A 10,000-nucleotide genomic window follows, 5' to 3' on the forward strand; every position below is an offset into this window, starting at 1 on the left:
ATGTATTCAAGCAACAAATGTGCAATACGAACTGGCAACAAACATACAGAACTCTTCTCCCAGAAGAGAGGAGTACAGCAGGGCTGTAGCCTGAGTCCAACACTGTTCAACATCTACATTAATGAATTAGCGGTGCAGCTGGAACAGTCTACAGCCCCTGGACTCACTCTACAAGACAAACATATCAAGCTTTTGCTGTACGCAGATGATCTAGTGCTGCTGTCATCCACCCCACAGGGACTACAGCAACACCTAGACCTGCTGGAGAACTACTGCCAGAACTGGGCCCTGGCAGTAAACCTCAAAAAGACCAGCATTATGGTCTTTCAGAAAAAGCCCAGATGTCATGAACACAGATACCAGTTCAGTCTAGAACACACGATGCAGTACACTTACCTCGGCCTGATCATCACTGCATCGGGGAGGTTCAGTACGGCAGTGAATGCTCTCAAAGATAAAGCTCCAAGAGCTCTATATGCAATCAAGAAACTATTCCAAAATATTGAAATACCGCTTCCAATTTGGTGTAAAATCTTTGATAGTGTGATTCAGCCCATAGCGCTGTATGGAAGTGAGGTTTGGGGTCCACTCAGTGATCAGAGCTACACTAGATGTGTATGTGTGTACACTTACTAACCTACTAACTCTACTAACACTAACCAGTCTCAGACCAGCACTGCTTCTCACCCAAACATCAAAATAAATCAGATTATCAAACAATCTAAACATATATATCTGGAACATTGGGATCAAGAAACCAAAACACAAAGTAAATTACAACTCTTTCGAACTATAAAATTAAATTATGAATTAGAAGAATATCTCCAGAGTGTGAAAGACACAAAGCAGAGCCAGATCCTGACCGAGTACAGGCTCAGTGAGCACAGACTAGCCATCGAGACCGGCAGACACAGTGTGTGTGTGTGTGTGTGAGAGTGTGTGAGTGTGTGTGTGTATGTGTGTATGTGTGCCACAGCCTGAGAGACAGCAGGTAAACGTGTGTGTGTGTGTGTGAGAGTGTGTGTGTGTGTGTGTGTGAGAGTGTATTATGTCAGACCTCAGTGTGTTTCCCTACTGTCCACCACAGTGACCCTCAGCCTGTGTGTGTTTATATGTTAAACACTGTGGTATGAAATGTTCACACAAGTTCTTATTTGTTACACTGTGTATTTAAGTTTATATTGTTATAATGGTTTTATTCTGTTATTTTGATATTTTCATTGTTATTATAATTCTCTATATATATTTCAAGCTTTGGCAATATTGTATTTTTTACAGTCATGCCAATAAAGCAATATTGAATTTCTATTCAGGGACCATAGAAAGTGTATTGACTCAGTGCATCTCAGTGTGGTATGGAAACAGCTCCAATCAGGACTGCAAAGCACTACAGAGAGTTGTGCGCTTAGCTGAGCGCATCTCAGGGTCTGCTCTCCCCTCTCTGCAGGACATCTACCTCAAACGCTGCAAAAATAGAGCTGTCAAAATCTTCAAGGACTCAAATCACCCTGGTAACCATCTATTCACTTTGCTTCCATCTGGTAAGTGCTTCCGTAGCCTGATGGCAAAAACTGAGAGACTTAGGAGGAGCTTCTTCCCCCAGGCCATCAGGCTCCTAAACTCTAACTCTGTGTCATAACATCACTTGACTCCATGTAAACATCACCATATCAACAAGTTATTCATAATTTGTTCTGCCTCATATTGCTGCTATTATATACCCTGTACAACTCTTTGCACATTCCTCTTATTACTAAGTCAACAACATACTGATCTGCACATTTATATTTTTTATCTTTTATTTTATTTTATTATTATTTTTTTTTTTCTACTTTTCTTTTTCTTAATATTTGTATTCTATATAATTGCACTGTCCTTGGAGCGGACCTGACCTACATTTCACTGCTGGCTATACTCTGTATAATTGTGTATGTGACAAATAAAAATCTTGAATTGAATTGAGAGACACACACACACAGAGAGAGAGAGACAGACATGCAAAAAAATCTAAATATTGAGAAAATCTCCTTTAAAGTTGTTCAAATGAAGTTCTTAGCAATGCATATTACTAATCAAAAATTAAGTTTTGATATATTTACTGTAGGAAATTTACTAAATATCTTCATGGAACATGATCTTAATATCCTAATGATTTTTGTCATAAAAGAGAAATGTATAATTTTGATCCATACAGTGTATTGTTGTCTATTTCTACAAATATACCTGTGTTACTCATGACTGCGTCTGTAAGATTACATTAACAGTGCAGTACAGTAAGAGATTTAGGGGTCAAATGAACCAGTAACAGTTCCAGAAACTGACTGAAAAATATAAACAATATTCACTGTATTTTACAGAAAATGCATCACACGACTATAATGTTTTATTATAACATTTATAAATAATGTAAAATACTGAAAACAAAACATTTGAAATCATTATAAACACTATTAGCAAATAATGTGCCTTTTTTTTTTACCAAAACCAAAATTAATGTTTTCATTTACTCAAAAAACAAAACTGACAATAATAGTTTACTTAATAATCAATTAATTTAAAAAATGTAATCATTTTATAATAAATAAATGTTATAAATGCAATAAATTACAGCTTAAAATAACTCAGCTCTGTATAAAAAGTTCAATGGTATATAAGATAAGTTCAGATTTTTAATGATATAATAAATCATAGTTGAAATATAAGCATTTAAATGGTGGCTGGAATTTATTCAAACATAAAATAATGAGGATAGCAGGTTAAGTAAAAATGTACTGAATATGTAATGTAGTGCATATGTTTATTAAAATATTTTTTCCCTAGTTAACTAATGAGCTGTGGGCAAAGTTAATTTTCAGCCATATATCTTCAGTTGCATCACTATGTCCTTCGCAACAAATCCTTCAAATTTAACGCCATTCAAAACAGAAGAGGAATGACAAGCATAAGCATAAAAAGGGCCATTTTTTATAAACGTTTATTATAAACACCAAGCACAAACAATTTTTTTAAAGCATAACTGAAACGAACTTTTAGCAGGTTCTGTGTGCTTTATAAGCAACATGAAAACACAGTATGCTGATTTAGCAGTGTAATGTGACCCACACACACACACACACACACACACTCGTGTGATGATGTCATACCCCACTCCAGTGAAAACAGCACACACCGAGGGCGACAGGGGCGGAGTCACACACATCTCCTTCCCGTAGGGCGTGGCCAACTGCGGCATGGGAGAGGAAACCACACCCACATTCCCGCCCATGGCATCATCAGAATCCACTGAGAACAGAAAGATGCCACATGAACACACACACACGTGCTCTGATACTGTCAGTAGAACGCTGTAGAATGGCTTTAAACATGTCAGAGTTTGAGGGCATGCGTCTGCTCCTGCGCTGATCTACATGTGAGGAGCTGAAGCACTGCTGCGGTGCAGTGTGAACACATGACTGTAAAATCTATTTCTGTGAGAGAGAGAAAGACCTGACCTCATTCCCTGAGCAATGATCTGAAGATCTCACCTGAAGTGGACAGACTGTGTTCGACGATCCCCACCTTCACCACCTGACGGCACAAGAGCACTCAATCACTCACTCATTCAGGATCACTCAACATTAAACATTCAGTCTAACCTTCTGTGCATCACCACCACTTCTGTGCATCAGCATTAAAGGGAGAGTTCGCCCAAAAATGAAAATTCTGTCATTAATTACTCTCCCTCGTGTCGTTCCAAACCCGTAAAATTCATCTTCTGAACACAAATTAAGATATGTGATGAACTCTCTGACTCTCATAAACAGCAAGGATCCTGACACGATCAAGGCTCAGAAACATAGCAAGGACATCGTTAAAATAATCCATGTGACATCAGCAGTTCAACCGTAATTTTATTAAGCTACGAGAATACTTTTTTTGCACAAAGAAAACAAAAATAGTCTTTACTATGTTTCTGGACCTGGGAACATTTCAGTTGTGTTGCTGTCTATGCAGGGCCAGAGCTCTCGGATTTCATCAGAAATATCTTATTTTGTGTTCTGAAGATGATCGAAGGTCTTATGGGTTTGGAACGACACGAGGGAGAGTAATTAATGACAGAATTGTCATTTTTGGGGTGAACTATCCCTTTAACATTTATGCATTTAAAGTGATAGTTTATCCAAACATGATCATTGTGTCATCATTTACTCATGGCATTCATAACCACGTGACTGTCACAAAAGAAGATCATTTGAGGAACATAATATCTTCTTTTACAGAAGACAGCAAGTCACGCAGGCTTGGAACGACAGTAAATGAAGATGTTTGGATGAACTAATCCTTTAAATCTCCCATCAGCACCAGTGAATCTGGAGTCTCACCCCAATAAATGGTACAAATCTGTGGCAGGAATCTTCATCTGGTCTGCAGAGAGAGAGAGAGAGAGAGAGAGAGAGAGAGAGAGAGAGAGAGAGAGACACAGAGAGAGACACAGAGAGAGAGAGAGAGAGAGAGAGAGAGAGAGAGAGAGCAGGTTAGAGCAGCGCAGAGCTTCAAAAAGCACAGACACTGAGCGACTCTGGAGAACGATCCAGCCGCTGTATGAGCAGAGCAATGGAGCAGCACACAACATCAGCATGAGATGAGTCTCTGACACTGATGATCATCTGCAGCAGTGCAGCGTGGGAAATACAGGCACTGCAGCACACAAACCCTCCTCTGACGAGTGAGAGTGTGTGTGTGTGTGTCGGATCAGATGATGAGAGCGGCACACAGGATTCACGAAGATCCGCAGATCTTCAGGCATCGATGCGTGTTTGTGTGTGTGTGTGTGTGTGAGTGAGTGAGTGAGTGAGTGAGTGAGTGAGTGAGTGAGTGAGTGAGTGAGTGTGTGAGTGAGTGTGTGTGTGTGTGTGTGTGTGTGTGTGTGTGTACGTGTTTAGCTATACTTGTGAGGACCAGATGTCCCCACAAGGATAGTAAAGCCTGAGATTTTTGACTTTGTGAGGACGTTTGGCCGGTCCTCACAAGGGAAATAAATTATTAAAAATACTAAATGAAGTTTATCTTAAAATGTAAAAATGCAAAAAGTCTCCTGTGAGGGCTAAGTTTAGGTGTAGGGTTGGTGTAGGGCAATAGCACACACAGTTTGTTCAGTATAAAAACCATTACGTCTATGGGATGAACCCACTTTTCACAAAAACAAACGTGTGTGTGTGACGTCTGAGAGACTCATGAGAGCGATGACGGAAGGTCATGTGACTGGAGGAGATCACAGTCAATCACATGTAGAGATAGAACAGTAGAGGTCAGAGGTCAGATACCTGATGTAAAAATCTAAATACAGACTTCTCCTCCTTGGAATGCAAACAAAAGATAAGAAGAAAACGAGTGCAGAAGCGTTATTCATAATAATGAATGTCAGAGGAAAAAATTATATTAAAACGAGCACAATATCCAATCACTGAGAATCACATGCCTGTTTGGTTTTTATCCATCAAATTGATTGCATTTCTTTTATTTTTAAAGGGGTCATATGATGCGATGTTCTCCTGTGTCTTTGGAGTGTTACAAGCTGTTAAGCTGATAAGATCAGTAAAGTTGCAAAGATTAAAGTCTCAAACCAAAAGAGATATTCTTTATAAAAGTTAAGACTCGTCCACTCCTTCCTAAAGCGCCTCAATTAAACACGCCCCACTTATCTACGTCACTGTGTGGGAAGATTTGCGCAACACCACCCAAATGTTTACGCAAAGAAAGACGGCGCTGTGTGTTTCCAAATATGGTAAGAGGCGTAACATTTCCATCACACGCTTGAGGTATTCGGCCAATCACAATGCACTGGATAGCTGGCCAATCAGAGCACACCCTGCTTCTCAGAACAAAATTGATTAATTGATAAATGATTCATTTTAATCATGTTATTAAACACTCATTGTGTTTGCACATTTTTCACATACACTTTCAATCCTGTAAAGTCTGACATAAGAAGTAATAGTCAGAAAAAATATTTTATTGAATGAAACAGTTTATTGGATATTTACACAATATTTTTAAAATCGAAAAAAAAAAATAGTTTGCATGTTTTATGTTTTGTATCATATTTGATCATCAGGCTTTTATGGCTTATATAGTCTGATATATTGAGAATATGGAAAAATGTTATTCAGAGACTCAAAAATATAAATTTGCTGCAGATGCTGATATTTCTATGATGAAATTCTGATGCTTGTGATGTAAATCAGTGAGATGTTTATAACAGTAGAGCAGATACTGACATAAAATGATCTAAATATCAGCGGCCGCTCTATATCTCCAGTAATATGTCTCATTAAGATGAGATGTAAATGATCCAAACATATAATGCAATGCTGATTGAGAGATGAAGAAATAAACGCTCCTCAGAAGATGTGAGATGAAGATCATTCCTCCGCTGAGGAACAGAGAAAGTAAAGCTTCTGGAAACAAACGCTCCTCTAAAGATCCTGATGATCAGATTTGAGACGCACTGATTTTACTAAAAAATGATTGATGGAGAATCAAGTAAAGCTAAATCTGATGCTACTTCTTGAAGAACACACACACACACACACACACACACACACACATGTACCTCTTCTGTCTGTAGGTGAGCATGGCTTCAGAGATGGGAAACTGATGGGACACATTCGCTCCAGCCAGATACTGGATGATCCGTCCAGCTACATCAACAGAGTCTGTGTGGAGAGACAGACAGCAGTTAACATCACAACTTCATTATGAACACCAGAGTCACACTCGAGCAGATGAGCTGAGACGAGCCGGAGGAAGGGAGGATCGGAGCAGATGTGAAGTCTGATGGGAAATGAGTCTAATGTGAGACAGATGCAGGTGAAACAGACACTCTCACATCTATCCTCCGCTCACTGAGCTCTCGTTAACAAACACATCCCAGCGGCTCTTTACGCTTCATTAACACACACACATCAGTCAGTACCTGCGCTGGGAGGCTCTGTCCGGCAGAACAGCTCCCTCCAGGACGGATCCATGAACATACTGCAGAACTTGCTGTCGAACGTCGACACATACTTGGCCAGAGGATGGGAACCTGCGAGACAGTCACAGACAGAGCTTGTAAATACACTCCGGACACATAATAAAGCAACTTTACGTGCTCATGGACTCACCGATGGGGATGATGAGGAAGCGGATGTAGCTCAGCCAATCAGGTGTCTTATTGGCCAGCTGCTCTACGAAGAAGCGCAGCACTGTACTGAGATAGCTCTGATCACCTGCCACTGCCACCTTCACCGTGGGCGGAGTCAGAGCGTTACAGTTACAGCTGTGGGAGGAGTCAGAGCGTTACAGTTACATCTGTGGGAGGAGTCAGAGCGTTACAGTTACAGCTGTAGGAGGAGTCAGAGCGTTACAGTTACAGCTGTGGGAGGAGTCAGAGCGTTACAGCTGTGGGAGGAGTCAGAGCATTACAGTTACATCTGTGGGAGGAGTCAGAGCGTTACAGCTGTGGGAGGAGTCAGAGCGTTACAGTTACAGCTGTGGGAGGAGTCAGAGCGTTACAGTTACAGCTGTGGGAGGAGTCAGAGCGTTACAGTTACAGCTGTGGGAGGAGTCAGAGCGTTACAGTTGCAGCTGTGGGAGGAGTCAGAGTGTTACAGTTACAGCTGTGGGAGGAGTCAGAGCGTTACAGCTGTGGGAGGAGTCAGAGCGTTACAGTTACACTCCTGTGGGAGGAGTCACAGGACACGCTCAAACACTCAACTAACTATAATGACCACAACTACAATAATAAATATAACTGTAACTATGGACATTTTAACTACACTACCAGTCAAAAGTTTTTGAAGAGTAATATTTTTAATACAGCGTGCTTATAACAAACAGAATCTTATCATCCACTGGTCTGCACACTAATATGATCAATATAGTTATTATCATTATATTTTAAGTTATTGTTATTATACACTAACAGTCAAAGTTTTTGAACAGTAATATTTTTGATGTTTTTTAAAGAAGTCTCTTCTGCTCAGTAAGCCTGCTTTTATTTGATCCAAAATACAGCAAAGCAGTAATATTGTGAAATATTTTTACTTTTTAAAATAGTATAAATTTTAATATAAATTCAAAGCTGAATTTTTAGCATAATTACCCCATTCACATGGTCCTTAATAAATTATTCTAATACTTTGATTTGCTGCTCAAAAACATTTATTATTATTATTATTATTATTGTTGAAAACAGCTGAGTAGAGTTTTTTCAGGTTTCTTTGATGAACAGAAAGTTCAGAAGAACAGCATTTATCTGAAATAGAAATCTTTTGTAACATTATAAATGTTTTTATCAGCACCTTTGGTCAATTTAAAGCATCTTTGCTAAAATTGTGAAAAAATAACATTTCTATAATTTCTCCCACCAAAAACCTTGACTCCAAGCCTTTGAATGGTGTAGTGTATAATGTTACAAAAGCTTTTTATTTCAGATCAATGCTGATCTTTGGATCTTTCTATTCATCAGAGGATCCTGAAAAAAATGTACTCAGCTGTTTTAAATATTGATGATGATAATAATAATCAGAAATGTTTGTTGAGCAGTAAATCAGTATATTATTATGATTTCTGAAGATCATGTGACACTGAAGACTGGAGTAATGATGCTGGAAATACAGCTGCAGATCACAGAAATACATTACAGTTTAACACATATTCACATAGAAAACACAGTTATTTGAAATAGTATGTGTGTGTGTGAGTGTGTGTGTGTGTGTGTGTGTGTGTGTGTGTGTGTGAGAGTGTGTGAGGTCACTCACAATCTCTGAATGCGCGTGACGATGGTGTTAAATGCGGCCTGGACGTCAGCGGCGGAGCAGGTGGACACGATGGGCTGAGTGTGTTTCTGCAGGACCTCCTCCACATACTGAACATCAACAACAACATAACATTATTAAACACGATTCAGCACAAAGACATCAGAAATATGCCTGTAATCATAATAATTCTGTGTTATATCATTTATGTCCAAACTGATGATCAGCCACTATGAGGTCAATGTGAGAAACAAAACAAGAAACTTTTTTTCTGAGCTTTTTTACATGCATTAAAATTAACGAGCATAAACACAGATGCATCTGATGCATTGATTAATGGACATAAAGGAGAAATAATAAAATAATGTAATTACTATGCCGAATTACTACATTTACATTTGGCAGATGTGAACACACACCATACACACACACACACGTGTGAGCACACACCATACACACACGTGAACACACACACACACACACGCGCGCGCACACACACACACTCACTCTCTCTCTCTCTCACACACACACACACACACACACACACGCGCACACACACACACCTGGCCCTGCCAGTCCACTGTGTTAATGAGGATGATGTTCTCTGGGAGTCTCTCATCTGAGATCAGGATCTGATTCAGCTGATCATACACTGATTTCCGGGGCACCTGAGCAACACAAACACACACAAATCTAAACTCCCTCTCTGTATACATACACATACACACCATTCACACAATCAAAGTATCAAATGCATGATGTAATCTCAGCAGTGAGCCTGTGGTCAACATGAAGTCAGAGTAAAGTGACTGTGACTGATTCTGCGGGAGTGGCAGGCGAGTGTTGGTCGCACCTGTGCGCTGAAGCGGCTGTCCGGTGCACACTCGCTGTCCACGCTGATGGTGCGCTCGCTCTGAGCTCGAGAGTTCTGTCTGTCCTTCATGGATGTGCTGCGAGCGTGCCGCGGGACCCTGCGCTCCGCTTTACTGGAGGTCATAAACACAGCAGCTGATTTCACCTTCACAAACACCGGGCAGAGCTCCAGGATCAGTGTGAATGCGTACCTGGGACTGCTGTGATTCTGGGACTCAGTCTTGCAGAGTTTCCCAGCAGAGCTGTTCAGCCGATCGCTGCAGGGCTCGGACACATCTGCCACCACTATCCCATGATGCTCTGCATCAGCCTCCTGCAGAAACACAGTGAGAGACGAATAAATGCAC

At 40.2% G+C, this 10,000-nt stretch overlaps 1 protein-coding gene across 2 annotated transcripts in view; it reads right to left on the reverse strand.

Annotated features, from left to right (window-relative positions):
• Positions 1–10,000, reverse strand: part of LOC306884486 (phosphofurin acidic cluster sorting protein 1-like) — a 45,090-nt gene that overhangs the window by 5,606 nt on the left and 29,484 nt on the right. The window contains exons 12-21 of one of the 2 annotated variants that reach the window (XM_079440382.1): positions 9,845–9,966; positions 9,634–9,766; positions 9,344–9,448; positions 8,784–8,890; positions 7,146–7,300; positions 6,956–7,066; positions 6,593–6,695; positions 4,362–4,404; positions 3,525–3,567; positions 3,144–3,282 (exon numbers count right to left, since the gene is read on the reverse strand). In XM_079440382.1, coding sequence (XP_079296508.1) covers positions 3,144–3,282; positions 3,525–3,567; positions 4,362–4,404; positions 6,593–6,695; positions 6,956–7,066; positions 7,146–7,300; positions 8,784–8,890; positions 9,344–9,448; positions 9,634–9,766; positions 9,845–9,966 — 1,061 coding nt within the window. The remainder of the gene's footprint in view (positions 1–3,143; positions 3,283–3,524; positions 3,568–4,361; positions 4,405–6,592; positions 6,696–6,955; positions 7,067–7,145; positions 7,301–8,783; positions 8,891–9,343; positions 9,449–9,633; positions 9,767–9,844; positions 9,967–10,000) is intronic. The other variant, XM_079440381.1, reaches the window with a different exon arrangement.

Source organism: Barbus barbus (genome assembly GCF_936440315.1).
Source record: "Barbus barbus genome assembly, chromosome: 18".
NCBI classification, from domain to species: domain Eukaryota; kingdom Metazoa; phylum Chordata; class Actinopteri; order Cypriniformes; family Cyprinidae; genus Barbus; species Barbus barbus.